Source organism: Myotis lucifugus, unplaced genomic scaffold (genome assembly GCF_000147115.1).
Source record: "Myotis lucifugus unplaced genomic scaffold, Myoluc2.0 scaffold_158, whole genome shotgun sequence".
Taxonomy (NCBI): domain Eukaryota; kingdom Metazoa; phylum Chordata; class Mammalia; order Chiroptera; family Vespertilionidae; genus Myotis; species Myotis lucifugus.
This window is the reverse complement of record NW_005871206.1, coordinates 1,133,649-1,151,479: the sequence shown is the minus strand read 5'-3', so window position 1 is coordinate 1,151,479 and position 17,831 is coordinate 1,133,649. Positions and strand designations below refer to the sequence as shown.

At 41.5% G+C, this 17,831-nt stretch overlaps 1 protein-coding gene across 1 annotated transcript in view; it reads right to left on the bottom strand.

Annotated features, from left to right (window-relative positions):
• Positions 1–17,831, bottom strand: part of ANKFN1 (ankyrin repeat and fibronectin type III domain containing 1) — a 322,342-nt gene that overhangs the window by 3,341 nt on the left and 301,170 nt on the right. Inside the window, exons 15-17 of the mRNA XM_023759604.1 lie at positions 13,282–13,497; positions 3,511–3,677; positions 738–888 (exon numbers count right to left, since the gene is read on the bottom strand). Of these exons, the coding sequence (XP_023615372.1) occupies positions 738–888; positions 3,511–3,677; positions 13,282–13,497 (534 nt within the window). The remainder of the gene's footprint in view (positions 1–737; positions 889–3,510; positions 3,678–13,281; positions 13,498–17,831) is intronic.

Genomic DNA, 17,831 nt, shown 5'->3' with positions numbered 1-17,831 from the left:
AGGCTGGCAGGAAAGGGCAGTTGGGGGCATGATCAGGCTGTGTCAAGGGAGGGCAGTTGGGGGCGACCCGGCCTGCAGGGGAGGGCAGTCGGGGGTGACCAGGCCGGCAAGGGAGGGCAGTTAGGGGTGACCAGGCTGGCAGGGGAGGGCAGTTGGGGGCGACCGGGCTGGCAGGGGAGGGCAGTTGGGGGCGATCGGGCCGGCAGGGGAACAGTTAGGCATCGATCAGTTGGCAGGGGAGTGGTTAGGGGGTGATCAGGCTGGCAGGCAGAAGTGGTTAGGGGCAATCAGGCAGGCAGGCAGGCAGGCAGGCGAGCGGTTGGGAGCCAGCAGTCCCGGATTGTGAGAGGGATGTCCGACTGCCAGTTTAGGCTCGATCCCACAGGGGTCCCAGATTGGAGAGGGTTCAGGCTGGGCTGAGGGACACCCCCCCCCCCCCCAGTGCACAAATTTTGTGCACTGGGCCTCTAGAGAGAGAGAGAGAGAGAGAGAGAGAGAGAGAGAGAGAGAATATGTGTGTGTGTGTGTGTGTGTGTGTGTGTGTGTATGTATATATATGTATGTATATGTGTGTGTGTGTGTGTGTGTATATATATATATATATATATACACACACATACATATGTGTATGTATATACACATACATACATACATATATATAACCTCCTCTTGTGTTTTATGCCACAGTGCTGTTTTCATTTGCCACAAAAAGAAGATAGAATGGTAAAGACTAGTACCTGGTGTAGAGGTATATTGATCTGCTTAAGGAGAGCTTTCACTGCCATCTGGAGCTCGTAGAAGAACAATTGCATGGGGCAGTCAGAAGTATGATCCACACTTTCCATAGATTCAGAGCCAGAAAGCTTTTGGACCCATTCCCACTCCTCTCTGTATGTTGAGTCAAGTTAAAATTAGAAATATAACAAAAGTTCAGAACACAGCTCAGAACATTTTTAGTGTGTATGTCCAGAACCTGGGTAACCAATTTTTGGTGGTTAAAACTCAATGCAATTTATGCTATTTGAACTTTTAGACACCCAGATGGAGTTTAAAATGAGCTTTTTCTAAATTCAGCTTAGTTCACCTACCAAACCACGTCTACCTCAGGACAGCAGGTCTAATTTGTATCAGTTTTTAATTTTTGAGATTGGAGCTTTTAGATATTTTGTCTTTATTTTCCTTCCCCTGAAAATCCTATGTAAATTCTAAGACCTGCATTTTGCCACAGGGCCATCTGCAGGTTAATTCAGCAATTGAGTAACCACAGGACTCTGGTCCAACTCAGGCAACAAACCATGTGGCACATTTCAAACCTGGCCTGTGGTAATCGTGGGGACTATTTTGGTTTCTTTCCCCTTCCCAAAAGCTGGAGGAGAATCACAAACAGGAACACCAGACAATTCTAATAAAAGGAACCAGGGGACACACATCACTGCTTCCATCCCCCTTTCAAACAGTCATATGTGTCTTTATTCTGCATGCTCTAGAATCCTTCCTAATGAACTTTCCCAAATGTCATGCAGAAGGGAAGGGAAAGAATGGTGGTGGGAGGAAAGCACATCTGGTTTATTCCCCAAAGGCTCCTCTTCAAAAGGAGCTTGAAAAGATCAAGGTAAATGCCTCTTGGGTAACATTGTTTCCACAGGTATTTTAGTACAAGTCTCTAAACATATTCAGTTGGCTGGGTTTCTTCTTCTAACTCTTCAGGGAACAGTAATATGCTCTCAGGAGCAGGCTAGAGAGGAAAGGAAAGCCCTCCTCTCTGGGGATGGAAAGAGAGGAGGTGCTAACATATGTTCCCACTCTCATGAAACCCTCTGAGGGCTCTCCCCAATGGATTATACCAGCCTGGGCTCCAATCTGTGGGTCAGAAAATGAAATTGATTGTGACATAAGCTTTTCATCAGAAAACACTCTCTTTTAACCAACTACCCTCTTAGAAAAGTTTCTGTTTTTAAGATATCTGTTTCCTTTCAATTCCCACACTGGAAAAGACTATGGAAAATTTACCCTTTGTCCCAATAAAAGAAAAAAACTCAAAATTAAATCCCACTTCAGTCTGGGCATACTGTTGGCTTCATAAATAATTGAAATCTCTGAGAACCTGTTTGGGAACTGTTTCTTTCTCTCATCGCTGATATTGAAAACTAACTGAGGGGGTCTGACTAGCACAAGTATACACAAAACCTGAAGGAGAACATTGCTAAAATATCACCTGTAATCAAATTAGAAAATAAATTACTGGTAGGAATACCATAAAATATCTAACCGTTAATCAGCTTAATTGCTAAGGATGAGGGAGATGGAACTGGCAGAGTGAAGGATACTGGAATCTCCCATAAAAACGAAACTTGGAGTCTTGGCAAGGGGAAAGTAGATGGTATAACCACTAAAAGATAGAGTCTAAACCTTTAAGATACAAATCTAGAAAATGGATGAGAGTATTTGTTGCTGAGTCAACCTACAAATGAACGTTATAACCTCTTGGGAAAGGCTGAGATCACTAATGCTGATTGTAGAAGTGACCACCAGATGGCAGACTTAAAGTCTCGGTGTAGTTGATAAGTGAAAGAGAATATGGCAGCTACTGAGTTCTTTGAAGAGACCATCATCATCATCTTCATTGTGATCAAGTAGTATTTAATAAACATTGTGAGACACTAGAGTTAATCAACTTGCCAAAACTTTAAACGACCACATTAGAGTCACCTTTGGTTAAATAAATCCATAGGTATAACTAGAGTTTGGGTATCTAACTTGTACTCTGAAGCCTGAAAATCTCTGGAGAGTTCTTTTTCTTTTCTTATTTGTTTGTTCCTTTCCCTTTAAGCAATTTTTTTTTCATGTTAAGCACAATTCAGTAGACTTTCAGAGACCTGCTAGAGGGCTAGTTGTAAAGCTGAGCCAGATTACCAAGATTGGGCAACCTTCCCAAAACGAACAGGGCAGTTCACCCTGATGCCAAACCATAGAGGAGTTTCCAGAAGCTCAGGCCTTGTTACATCTTTTCTGCCCTAGAGAATCATAAAGAGTATAGAAAACTTACAAAGTCCCCAGGCTAGAGGGTTAGGGGTGGGGAGAATGATGGTGGAGGGGCAGCCCTTTATGATTAAGGGGAAATCAATGCTTTACTAGAACCCATTTCCATAGTCATATTAAAAAAATAATGACTTATTAGGGTGTGAAGAAAAGATATTAGAAATAGCAATGTTGAAAGTAAAGGACACCTACACATTAACCAGTTGTGCATCAGTGGTTGTACCATGAATAATATAGAGAGAAAAGTGAAAGGATAGTGCCCCCTTAGATGGGCTCACTTCTTTCACCAACACCACCAGCCCTCCTATCCTGATGTTAATATGCAGCTTGGTGTCTGCCCCCGTGTGCTGGCTCCTGAGGATATCTCACTATAGAAACACTCCTGGGAAGTTCATTTTCCTTCTGACACATCACACCATCACTCAAGCCATTGTTTCACCAGGAGGAAAATCCAAACTCCTCATAACTTACTTGGAAATGTTATGGTTTTCACGGATCTTAACATGGCAGAGAATGTTGGGCAACTTTTGAGTAACAAGAACTTTGATCTGATCCACAGAGCTACACAGCTTTAGATAACCCAGATATAATCCAGGAGAGAGACGTTGATGACTCCTTTTGTGATAGGAGAGAATATCCTGTAGGGTGAAAAAAACAAGCAGAAACAAAAAAACTCCTTGAAAGGCGATCTCAAAACCTTTTTCTTTCTTAGGTGCAACATGTCATGAATTAAAGGTGCTATAGCTAAGAAATTAGGCGAAACACCTCAGATAACACCATGAAGGTTGGGGACAGACCATCTTACCTTCAGGAGACTTGTCTTCCAAGTCAGGTAACCAGTTATTAATATATTCTGCATGCTTATTTTCCTCAGATTTCTGAACAGGGGGAGGTGTGTGGGCTGTGATTAGCTATGGACAGGTGGTAGTGGAGGCAGGTACTAAAGAAAACTAGAATTTATAATCTCTGTCCTTGGAGGGCTTATTGTATAGCTGGGGAAACAGAAATTTACAAGTGTAAATGCTGATAAAGCTGTACAGGAAGCCTCATTATTTCAGGATAATTGGTATCAGGAAAAGTCTATTTTAAATGACACCACTTAAAATAGGATAAAACTTTTATAGTAGTAGAAGAAAAGATTTAATTGATTCATTATCTTGAGAAATGAAACAATGTAATACAATAGATTTATTTATCTTATTAAAATTTAAATTGTAGTTATATGTATTGACTAATTCTGAAAATGAAGAGAGAATCAAGTATTGGTTCTTTTTTTTGGCATAACTTTTTTAGACTAAATTGTATGATATGCTGTTTGAAATTGTATGAAATGCTGTTTCTTATATTTGACTTTCACAATGAAGAGGATAGTTTTTTCAAGAGTTTGTGAAAGTTTCATATTTTTTTCCCCTGGCATTTAAAAAATACTTGATATTTATGTCATTCTCTTATAAAATACTTGTTCCTTTTATGTTCTTCAATTGTTAACTGGTCTATTGCTGAATTGTAACTGGCTTTGCATGTGATTTGGTTAGTTTTCCACATCATCTTCATCAGCTTCACAAAATTCTTTACTTTTACAAAATTTAAAATTTACCTTATAATAGATTTGCATTGTATTGTCACAACACAATATTCCACAGGCAGCAGAGATTGAATGAAGTTGTTGGTTTAACAGGAAGTGCCAGCCTGTTATAGCACAGAGGGATGTTTGAGTCAAGTCTTGTTTTATATGTTGTAAGTTCTCTAGTGAACTATTTAGGGTGTGACTTTAGCTTCCCTATATGACTGCAATAACTCAGATAACGAATAATTGGAAATACAGATTCCCCCATTTCAGTAGGTATGACTTTTTAAACATTTGGGCAGCATGGGAGTTAAACAGTGTTAACAGTGATGAGTCAGGTAACTGATTATAAAGATTCCTATAGGCCAGAGTTTAGTCTGATTTTCAAAGTGAGTAAAAAAAGAGGGAATCATCGCTACCACTAAATGTAGGGAAGGTGAAAAGGAAAAGGAAAACAAACATTATACTTGCATAAAATTTTATATGGAACAGAGAGGTATTGAAGTCTCCCTTGGCCACTAAGAAGGAGTAATCTCTCCTCTGTAGAATTAACGATTTGCAACACCTAATATATGCTATTGTGTATTGTCTCCTTTGTTCCATCCTCTACCAAACATACTGAATTCCAGGCTCTACAGGAAACATTGGGGTTTCAGGTAACTTGCTATGAGCACTACTTTTGAAGAGGTCAAGAAGATGAGTAAACAAATTACCACTATATACTGAAATCAATTTTATAATAGAGACAGTGTTGGCATACAGATGAAGGAGTACTTAGCTTATATTTTTCTTCTTTTATGCTCTTTTTTTGAACTAGACTATGAAATTAGTGGTGTTGCTGTGTTTTTTATTGCTTTGTTTCCTTGGTACCCAATGCTAATTCTATATATAATAGATACTCAACATGTGGAAATCAGGACAGTTTCCTAAAACAGAACAGAGAATAGCAGAAGAGGAACAAAATAAAAATGGCCACAGCTGGGGTCATAAATGGTCAAATAACTAGCGAGTACAGAAAAGGAAAAAGCTAAGTAATTTTTAAGATATTTGGTGAAAAAGACTAGAAAGAAATTTGATTTCATGATCAAGAAGGAAGGCATTCTTATTAATATTAGGAGTTCCATACAGCTTGACTTTTTAATGTCTTTTATCCTGTGTCAGAACAGATCACAGGTGAGTAGTTGACTAGAGGAGCTTCAGTCAAGGTGAAATTTTAAGAAATGAATAGGTAATCAAAGAGAGAAATGGTTAATGAGAGGAGGAAGAATGGAAGTGTTCAGATGGATAGAATTTGATGATATGCACCCTAGGGGGGTACTTGCTGAACAAGCAGATGTGGCCACAAACTCACAGGTCAATATTTTTGAGAAGTGATGGACAACTAGAAAGTCCCTAAAGACTAGAAAAGGGCAAATATGCCTATCTTTCAAACAGGAAGGGGAGAAGCACAGGATGACCCTAGTAATTAAAGACTGCCAACTTATTGATCTTTGGGAGAAATGAAAAAGAACCATCTAACAATCAATTTGCAGCCAGTCAGGAAATCCTGAGACACTGGATCAGGGAGAAGTCTCCAGTGGAATCTATTTCACTAGATAATCTGTGAAAAGAAGAGTCTTTACTGTATTACTTTAATAAGCTAAATATCTGAGGTGAAGATTTGTGAATGATAGAAATGGTGTGGGAATAGTAGACATTTTGAGTGATGGACCAATAAAGACTGGCCCTGAGGGCCACTCTTTTCAGCTTATTTATTGACATTCCAGATAAAGAAATAAAAAATGTGTATCAAATTTGTGGGTCCCAAGTTTAGTGTGGTTTGGATTTTCTGGAAAATAGTAATAAAGCTCTGAATGACCCTGTGCATTGGAAAAATAAGCTTATCATAATTAGGGTTTAAACTTAATAAGAAAATGTGCTTGTAAAGACCCAAACCCCAGTACAAGTATAGGATGGGTATGAGTATAAGAGAAAAAACATGTGGGGGTCAGACTGACCACAGATAGAATGTGAGCTGGGAACATACTGTGGTTATGTAAAAGCCAACACCATTCTGGGATGGAGTAATTTACTCTTTCATTCAATTTTTTAAAAAAACTGTTACTGAGCATCTACTATGTGTGTTCCTGTCTTTACATAGTCATTTTATCCTTCATTAGAATGTTTTGGGCCTAAGAAATGCATAGGAAGAGAAAGAAGCTATCCCATTCACATAATCTGAGGTACACTAGAAAGACCCCCTAAACCAAATCAAATGCCTTTGGGTTTACACATTGCCTCATTTGACCACTAAACCACATTTCTAGCCTATACTTCCACTACAGCCCTTTTTCATCTCTTATCTCCAGCCAAGATGGATCCTTTTTTCATTCCCCATGCATGCCCTAATCTCTTTTTTGATTTTTTTTCTTGTTGGTTCATGAATTCACTCATTCTACCAACTTTTATTGAGCACTTACTACATATAAGGCATTGTGCTAGGGCAGTGGTCGGCAAACTGCTGCTTGGCAAACCATGGCTCGCGAGCCACATGCGACTCTTTGGCCCTTTGAGTGTGGCTCTTCCACAAAATACTGACTTCTGTGCGTGGGCCACAAAGTTTCAACCGCACTGTACGTGCGCGCCCGCATGTGGTATTTTGTGGAAGAGCCACACTCAAGGGGCCAAAGAGCCGCATGTGGCTGGCGAGCCGCAGTTTGCCGACCACGGTTAGGGTATTAATGACATCAAGATGAATAAGACATATCCTTTCATGGAACTCACATTTCAGTATGTGAGAACTACATGTAAGCAAGTTTTTCTAACCCAGTGTGATAAGGGCCATAAGAAAAATGTGTAAGAGTCCTTGTGGACACAAGGGAGGGTGAAGATTGACTTTTCTAGCTTCTGCCTCATTTCTTTTACCATGCTCTGTATTTAATTCTATTTATCTCCCTTCTCCCTCCTACCTTTCCTCTCCTCCACCTTTTTCATTCCCCTTCTCCCTCCATCTTTCCCTCCCCCATCTCTTTCTCTTTTTTTCTCCACCTGGTGAACTTAACTTACCCTTCATGGCTCAGCCAACTGTCACCTCTTCTACAACGCCTTCCCTGATATTTCCAGGTAGAATTAATAGCTGCTTTGTCTGTGTTTCCATAGTACGCTGTTTGTGCTGCTATCAGGCTCTGGTTTAATTCTGCCTTGTATTACCTTGATTTGTTTACAAGTCTGTCTGTCTCCCCTGACTGAACTCCTTGAGACCAGGGACCTTGACTTATTCATTTGTTTTTTCTATAGCACCTAGAAGAGTTCCTGGCACCTACTAGGTGCTGAAAAAATGTTTATTAAATATGAAGTGAGAGGCCAAGAGGGAGTGGGGTCTGGGGCAGGGCCTCTGGGAGAGAATATGCTGTGCTGGTGCAGTAACTACGAAGAGTTATATATCCAACTGCTCTTCATTGATCAGATAGCCTAAGAGCTTGTTAGAAGAATGATATATAGTTACTTTTCCAATAACCACAAGGTTTTTGTTTAGTTGGATAGGGGATGGAAGCAGAATTGTCCAGGGATAGCAGAACTCATAAAATGGTGGCTTGTGGTCTTTGTGGGCCAGCCCATGATCATTGGACTACAAAGAATTTAAATTTTCTGAATTATTTTTTTAACTTTTAAAAATAAAGAGATTTTATTGAAAACTCTGAACTTTCAGCTTTTCTTTAAAAATTGGAAAACATTTCAGCATTGGGACTACTTTCCTCCACTGCAATTAGCTGAGGCTGAATAAGGCTGTTCTTTAAATGATCTCAAGATTACTATAATCTCTGTTACTTCTATACTATTTTTTCATTGAGATATAATTCACATACCATAAAATTCAACATTCTAATGTGTGAAATTCAGTGGTATTACTATATTCACAAGTTTGTGCAGCTATCACCACTATATAATTTTAGACCATTTTCATCACTTAAAAAATACACAACAACTTTGCTGTCATTCCAATCCTGTCACTCCTTCACCTGTCCCTGGAACCACAGATACACTTTTATGAATTTGTCTATTCTGGACATCTTATATAAATGGAATCATTCAGTATGTGGCATTTCATGTTGGCTTCTTTCACTTAGCGTAATGCTTTTAGACTTCATTCCTGTCATAGCATGGGTCAGTACTTCATTAATTTTTATGGCTGAGTAATATTCCATTCGATGGATATGCTGCTTTTATTTATTCATTCATTAATTGTTGAGCATTTGGCTACTGTGAATAATTCTGTTGTAGACATCAGTGAACAAGTATATGTGTGAAGTCAATTGTTTCTTATATCCAGCCCACCTGGCTCATTTCCATTAGTTTCCTAATTCCAGCAGTTTTTGATCCCCATGTTAGAGGCTGCTTGGAATAGGAATGAGCTAGAAAAAAAAGCAAAAAAAAGGCAGACAAGATAGCAGGTCCTGGGCATCTCAGGTATAAGAAGATATTGAGTCCCTGGAGTTAAAAAGGAATGCCTAAGAGAAGGAAAGCAGAGATGGGAGGAGATAGAAGACAGGTTTCATTGTAGCTTTTCTAGGATCAAACTTTTTAAAAAGGATCCAGAGAAAGGGAGGGTGAGGGTGTGTAAAGCAGCATGGTAGCATGGGAACACCAGCCTAGGAGTCAGAAGACGTCAGCCTTAGTCCCTTCTATGCTGCTTTTTGGCTGATATGACTCTGGCCAGTTATTTTTCTGAAATCCATAGCTTGATTTATGAATTGGCCACAATAAAATTACCCACTCAACCTCATTGGGTTTTTGTGAGGATTAAATGATATCATAGATGTGACAAAGTGTTATAAACTGAAAGTATAGTACAAATGAGAGATAAATATTCAGAGAAAACTTCACCTGTGAGGCTTTCAGTTATTGAAGTGGCTCCTGAAGACCATGGTCAGAGTAACTCAGCACCTGAGAGGGACCTCCCTATTGGAAATGCTCTCATTGTCAGTTTGTTCAGAGGGACACTAGCTTGTTTGTAATGACTCTCTTCCTTTCCAGGAAAGTATGGGAAGGATTTCTCTCTCTCTCCAAAATATATGAGAGAGGCCTGTTATAAAGCCTGGGACTTGAGAAGGTTGGGCATTTGAGAGGGGTGGACCTGAAGTTTCCCTGGGGCACTAGGAATTAGCAGATTAGTTATGGGCCCAGACTTTGTTGAAGCCTGTATCTGTTTTTGAAATCCCCACTGTGGATCATACAGCCTTTACACAACTTTTCCTTAGTTCTTATGAAAAAGTAGAGGAAGGGAGAAAATGCTCGAGGGATGATTGAACCAGTGCTTGGGGTCCCCTGGGACAGTAAGGATGAGGAGATCGACTAGGTGTGCCCTAAGGAGAGCCTAGCATTACTTGGATTTTTCTGAGTAGAGAAATAATAAAAATCACTAACATTTATTGAGCAGTCACTTTGTGCTACCCTTCTAATGTTTCATATGTTAACTCATTTACTTTTCATTAGAACCCTGTGAAGTAGGTTGTTGTTGTTGTTTTGTTTTGTTTCCCAAAGGAGGAACTACAAGAGGTGAGAAATAAGTAACTTGCCCTAGTCATCTATACTAATAAAAGGGTAATATGTTAATTAGGTTGGACGTCTTTCGGACGTCCATCCAGACAAAGCCACAGCAGCTGCAAGGCCCAGGGCTCAGGCAGCCGTGGGCTCAGGCAGCCTTGAGCCCTGGTGGCTGTGACACCCAGGGCTCATGGCAGCCATGAGCCTTGCCTGCGAGGCCCAAGGCTCAACGGCAGCCATGGGTTAAGGCAGCTGTGAGGCCTGGGGCTCACGGCAGCTGTGGGTTCAGGCAGCTGCGATCCCTGGCGGCTGCATGGCCTGGGGCTCACAGCAGCCGTGGGCTCAGGCAGCCGTGAGCCGTGGCAGCTGCGAGGCCCGGGGCTCAGGCAGCCGCCACAGCTGGCAGTGGCAGCAGCAGCGGGGTGATGGGGATGGTGCCTTCCCCTGATCAACCTGGTTGCCTCCCTCAGAGGGAGTGGGCCTAAGCCGTCAGTAGGACATCCCCTGAGGGCTCCCGGACTGTGAGAGGGGGCAAGCCGGGCTGAGGGAACCCTGGCCTCTAGTCTATATAATAAAGCATAAGCGACCATTATGGCGAAATGACCTAAACGACTAGTCACTGTGATGCGCACTGACCACCAGGGGGCAGACTCTCAAAGCAGGAGCTGCCCCCTGGTGGTCAGGATGCTCCCACGGGGGAGCGCCTCTCAGCCAGAAGCTGGGCTCACAGCTGGCGAGGGCAGCGGGAGCCTCTCCCGCCTCCACAGCAGTGCTAAGGAGCAGCGAGCAGGCGGGCAGTAAGGAGCGAGGGGTCTGGACTGCAAGAGGGATGTCTGACTGCCAACAGGCAGACATACCCGAGGGGTCCTGGACTGCGAGAGGGCACAGGCCGGGCTGAGAGACCCTCCCAGTGCATGAATTTCATGCACCGGGCCTCTAGTATAACTAGAAAAGGAGTCAGGAATCATGCCCAGTCAGTCTGATTCCAAAATTGTGTCTCAGAATGTCATGTGATGTAGCAGAAAGAGGCCCAGGCTTCCAATCAGAAGGCCTGGTGGTCATCAGTCTACTGACCCTGAAAAAAGACAGTGGTTTGTGGCCCAGAATTGTGGGAATTACCTAGTCAGTTTTGGGCAACCACCACAGCCTATCTCTACTTTCATGTTGAATTGGTGGGGCCACCTCCTGACATATTTAATCTTAAATCTGGGAGTGATTGAATACCAGCCCTACTAGTTTTATCCCCCATTTCCTCTCCAGTGTAAGACCTATTTGGGAAGGGGGTGAAAGAGAAAAATAGAAGAGGAGAAAGGAGAGTGGGGGTGGGCGGGAATGACATCAAGCAGGAATGTGCCAGTCAGCGGGGGTAAATTTTCCACTTGGATCTGGGTGGAAACCTGATCTTGCCTCTATTTTTGGTCTCCTTCTCTAACAACCTTTCGCCAGATTGGAATTTTTCTGCACCTGTAACACATTTTTAATGTAATAAGTCTAGGAGAAACCAGGTATTATATCACGCTGGGGCCTGTGCTGTTTCTAGGAGGGAAGGTAGCCCAGACCCCAGTTTATCCCTATAGGGGATTAGTGTATTAGTCACCCTGTAAAAGCTCAATTTATTATGATTTTTAAAATGTTTCTTTTAGCACTTGCTTATAAAAGGTGAAGAGGGGAGCCACTAATGTGTCTGTGTTCCCTGCCTCCACCTTTTCACACACACCCACCCTCTATCAATTTCATATGAACTCAGATTCCATAAAATCAAATCCAGAGGCTTTGACCAATTAGCTTACCTTTGCTTCTTTGGACTTTGTCCTTGTTTGGGCTGGTGCAACTAATGGAAAGGTGAGCTTACTGTCGTAGCCACCCCTCAGTGGGGAATGGAAATAAGTGGTCTTAGCTGTTTAGGGTGATCATAGGGCACTAGTGGGCCAAGGCTTGGATTTGGCTTGTTAGTATGGGATTGAGCCCTTTATTTCTCCATTACTACAGATTGGCTTTCTTGTGAATATACTAGTATGTCATGGGTTGCATAGGGCTCAAGGTGGATGTTTCTGCCAGCTTTGCCACCTAACTGGACAGTTCTATAGAACTCGTCCCCGTCACTAGATTTAAATAAAGAAAGCAAGAAAAAGACAGCTTGAAACCCAAATTCACATAAGAACATGTGAGGCAGTTTGGTGGCATGCATGGAGAGAGCGTTGGACTCGAGCAGATGTGGGAGTGTATCCTGGTTCTGCCATCCTGGTTAAGAGTCTGATCTAAGCTGCTTGAATTTGAATTTTGGTGGTATTCAGTTCTCAGGCAAGTCTCTCATCTTTCGTTTTATCTCCCATTCCCCACTCACTGAAATCCTACCTCCTGCCCTGGAATGTGATATAATGTAGCGGAGAGAAGCCTGCTTACAATCCGAAGATCTAAGTTCAAGTACTGGCTCTGTCCTTTTCTAGCTGTGTGCTCAGTGGCAAATCCAAGTTTGGTGGTGCTTGAACCTAATGCAATCTTGGGTTCTTTCCTTAAGGTAAAGAATTCACAATTATGAATGTGAAATTGTTAGGATTTCTGCCAGGGCCTTGAAGGGGCTTGTGCAGGTGAAGAGCTGAATGATGCAAAAATCTTCATTAGCTTCACTAAATCTGCCTCTGTCACATCATATCATCGAGCCTCAGTTATTTCATGCCTAAAATGGATTTAAACATGGATGTCTGTCTTGAGGGAGTAGTTTAAGGAACAAGCAAGAGTAAATATTATGAGTGTTTTTGTCCCAAGTGATACATACATGCACACACACACACAAATACATATATAGTTTAGAAATGTATTATTATTGTAGTACATTCAGTTATTGGTTTAATGTTTTGATTATACTATCTGTAGATCCCTGCTCAAATATTTGTCTCATTGTTTCTCATTGGTTCATTGGGTCAGGGGCATTCTCAAGGTGCCAATACTTGAATTCCAGATTGGGAAAGTGTTAAATAAAATAAAAACAAGCTTCTGAATCTTTCCAATGTGTGGAATATAAACCATGACATGTCTCTGGACCTCTCCACTTCATCATTGCATATGTAAGTGGATTTTGGTGTATTTCATTAGAGCCTCAATAATTGTGTTTGGAACTTTAAATATATTAGGAAATTGAAAAGACTACATACCTGGATGGTTATCAGTAAAATGTCTAAAGCTGTTGGCTCCTCAGGTGTTGACAGAGACTTCCTCTGGCTTTGCAGCTTTGAGATCTGCATCCATTTGCCATTAAAAAATGAATAGAGCATCTCCACCTCTCTGATGGTGACTATCAGGATGTTTCCATGCCGGTCTTTAATGGGCTCATAGTAAACTCTTCCCAAATTGTGTGTTCCAAGTAAATTCTAGAAGCAAACAAATTTCTGGTAGCTTATGTGATGTACAAACAAAGCAACATAACTGCAACAAAAGTCACTAAATAATTATCTGATGTTTCTGAGAAGCTGTGTGTTTTTTTAGCAGACTTAATCCTAGAAAATGTGGCATCATAGAAATGTACTTAACAGAAGCTCAAAGAAAATGTCTTCACCCATAAGCCTGCAAAGATTATAGCAAGATACACAAAAATTATGTTTTTTAAGCAAATTCAGTATCTGTAAATATCTCTTACCCACATAGACACACCAGCACATAAACCTCAGTCACTGGCACTTGAAGAGAAACCCAGATGTTTTAAAGAAAAATGCCTGATATTTCAAGTATGCTGCTTGTGGAGTTTTCAAGCGATCTACAGTACACTGGTGAGAAGTGGGGTTGTTTAAAATGAAGAAGTGAATTGACAATGTAGCACATTGTACAGGTCCCAAATGACTGCACATTCCCTTCAAGATACTTTAATTGGGAGATTGGCCTGGTTTAACTTACCTGCATTTCAGGGAGTTCTGTTTATTTAAAACTTTGTTAAAATTGTTCATGCGCTAGGTCAACTGTGGCAGACAATGCTTTCAGAAAGGTAGGAAGGGAAGGATGCTGCATTAAACATGGAAGGGCCCAGGTAGATGTTATTAAAATAAACTGTCACAAATATGAGGGTTTGAAGAGCACTGAGAGGAATAGAATAAAATATCCTTTTACTTTGAATATCTATGGTTTTTAAAAATTATAAACCATCTCAGAACTCCTAGCTGTTATTTTTGTGAGCTTACATAAACACTGATGAGATAACCTGTTAGCCAGAGAGCAGTAGTAGAACTGGAATTTGTAAAAGTAACAAGGATGACCTAAAAATGAATGAGCCAACTACTCAGTATCCACATCTACCAAAATATTGGGATATTCCCTAATAGGTAGGGACTGTGTTTTAATTTTTTTTTTAATTCACAAGGATAGGACACATGAAGAAATTCCACAAATAATTATTGACATTTGGAAATTGAGTTGGCAGGATTACTATTTTTTAACAACGGCCTAATCACTTAGATTATTCTTGTTCAATAATTGACTTCCAGATCACAGAGAAGTAACTGGGTAAGGCAGTGGTTCTCAACCTGTGGGTTGCGACCCCTTTGGTGGTCGAACGACCCTTTCACAGGGGTCGCCTAAGACCATCCTGCATATCAGATATTTACATTACGATTCATAACAGCAACATTACAGTTATGAGGTAGCAACGAAAATAATTTTATGGTTGGGTCACAACATGAGGAACTGTATTTAAAGGGCCAGAAGGTTGAGAACCACTGGGGTAAGGCTTTTTAAGCCTGTCCTATGTAGTAGTTTGCTGCAAAGTAATACTGGCCAACAGAAGTGGTATGCTGGTAAACTGTCTATATAAAAAATAACTGATTTATAGGATATGCCAATTTCTGTGGTGTAAATACTCCCACCATAAGCTGATTTCAAGCTTCTAGGGTTTGATAACAGGCTTTCAAAATTCCTGAATATTTAACAGTTGGCTTTCCTAAGCCAGTGCAGGTTGGCTCCAGCACACCACTGCTATTAAGCCTTTAGTTATACTGGTGTTGAATTTCAGGGCTGGCTGCTGTTCGTTAACTCTTAGACTTCTGAAAAATTGTTACTCTCTTTGGCCCTGATTTTCATCATCTAATATTAAGGATCCTTACAGCTCAAATATCCCTTATCCTAATCCTTACTTTATAGAGTTTTGGGGGGATTACATGAGAAAATATTTTGTATACTCTCAAGTTTGTAAATGTTCTTTACTGCTCTAATTGGAATCCCACCCTGGCTTACATTTAATCATTTTCAAGGCTCAGTCCATGTTTCACCATCTCTGAAAGAACTTTCCCAACTCTCTCAAGTAGAATTTACCATCTCCTCTTTTGTCCCCTATTGTTTCCTGTACAAACTTGTGTCTTAGCCTGACTGTGGTCTCCTTGCATATTGATATACTAGTGGCCTGGTGCACGAAACTCATGCACATTAAAAGGGAATTAATTAGAGGAAATATTTTAATATTGCTATTTGCCCTTTCTCTATAATAGAAGTGTCAGAGATGAAACAAAATTAGTAAAATGTATATGAAAATCTCCCTCCTGTCAGAATCTGGGGCGCGCTGCGGGACCCAGAGTCAAGTCCCCGCCCACCCGCGTGCGCCTTGAAATCATGTGAGACCCAGACCCAGCCGGCCCCACCCCCATCAAGCCCCGCAGGGTAGGGGGCACAGCCTCAGGTCCCCCAGCCAGGTGCTGGGCAGGGGGTACAGCCTCAGGTCCCCTGTCAAGCCCCACTGGGCAGGGGGCGCAGCCTCAGTTCCCCTGTCAAGCCATGCTGGGCGGGGGGTGCGGCCTCAGGTCATCCGGCGCAGCCTCAGGTCCCCCGGCCCAGTGCCAGGGCGAGGAGCACGGCTTCAGGTCTCCCTGCCCCGGCGCCGGGGTAGGGGGCATGGCCTCAGGACCCCGGCCCCAGGTCCCCCGGCACAAGGACCATTTGCATATTAGCTCTTTATTATATAGGATATGTGTTTTGTCTCTGTGTCTCGGGGTTCCTTGCACTGTGCCTGGCACGTCGTAAGAGCTCAATAACTTTTTGTTGACTGAATTAACATATTATCGTTAGGACACTGGAAAATACAACTTACTTTAAACCAAAGCTGCTGTGTAAACATTGAATGAGATGGTCATTTTTTAAGCAGTTATTATCAGTGGTTCACTATTGGCTTTGGATGTGATGACTAATGGGGTAAATAAGAAAGCACTTTAAAAGTCTTCCTGAAATTCTTTATTGATATCAGATTGGGTTAGATAGCCAGCTATAGGGAGCAACCAACTTAAAAGTAGAATATCCTTGGGAAAATAAATTGCAACTATGTTCCAAGGGGGCAAATTTGAGGTTCTTTAGGACCTAAAGGATAAACAGACCACTTTAGTACCTGTCATGCAATAAACATTAGGAGATTTGGGAACCCTGATGATCCTAAAAGATAAAGAGGAATAAAAATCACTTGATGGCTCATAGGAATGCATCTTGGTTATAACCAGAATAAATCACAGGCCTGTCAATAGCCCTAGACAGATGCACAATATTTAGAGACCTTTAGTCAGACCTTCAACGGGAAGTTGAAGGAAGTCCAGAGTGGCGATATGAAGGCCTAAAAAAAATGAGTAAAATTTTGGGCAAACTTTCCTCCAGCTTGAAAAATGAAAAAGACATAGTTTGAATAAATTGTTACCTGACTTTTACTCACACTCATTTCTAAAAGCGGTGAAGGAGAACAGTTTAATGTAATCCAATCTACAGTGTCAGATTATTACTATATTTTGAGGATAAGTAGTCTGGACACCTCTTAATGTAAGAGCAATGTACACTTCTGCCTCTTGGGGCCTCTGTCATTTTCCTAAGAGTAGGAAAAACAATGTGGGGTCATAGCCACTTACAAGCTTTCTCTTTTATTTTTTAAGTCCAAATACTGGAAGATACTTGTTTCTCCTCTTGCCTAGGTAATATTAATCAAATTAAAGTCACTTCTAAATAGGTTCCAAATGATGCAGAATAGAATTTTACTTTTTAAAGAAAAATTATAATGTGGATTAATATCTTCTATTTGAAATTTTTGTCTGCTTTTGTAAATGAACACATAATAAGATGATGAAGTATTAGAAAGAATGCAGACTTTGGAGTTATGTAGATTTGTATTTGTATCCATACTTTGCTACTTCCTATTTGTGTGATGTTAGGCAAGTTATTTAACCTTCCCAGCCCACAGTTTTATCATCTGTTAAACTAATATCAATAATAGTACTTTCTCATCAGGGTGTGATGAAGATTGAATGAGATATAGTTTATAAAACTCTTAGCACAGTGCCTGTCATCTGTTCTGTTAAATAAACGAAAGCTGTTGTTTCATGATTATTATTACTAGAGGCCCAGTGGACGAATTTGTGCATGGGTGGGGTCTCTCGGCCTGGCCGGCGATTGGGGCCTATCAAGGCAGAGAGAGATTGGCCAGGGGGAAGGGCCATGGGAGGTTGGCCAGCTGGCCAGGGGGAGGGGCCGAGGGAGGTTGGCTGGCCACCTTGATCAGGGCTGATGGGGCTGGCCAGTTTGGAGGAGGGACTGCGAGAGGTTGGCCAGCCATGGGAGGTTGGCTGGCTGCGGGAGATTGGCTGTGGGAGCGCACTGACCACCAGGGGTCAGCTCCTGCATTGAGCGTCTGCCCTTGGTGGTCAGTGCGTGTTGTAGTGAATGGTCATTCAGTTGTTTGGTCATTCAGTTGTTA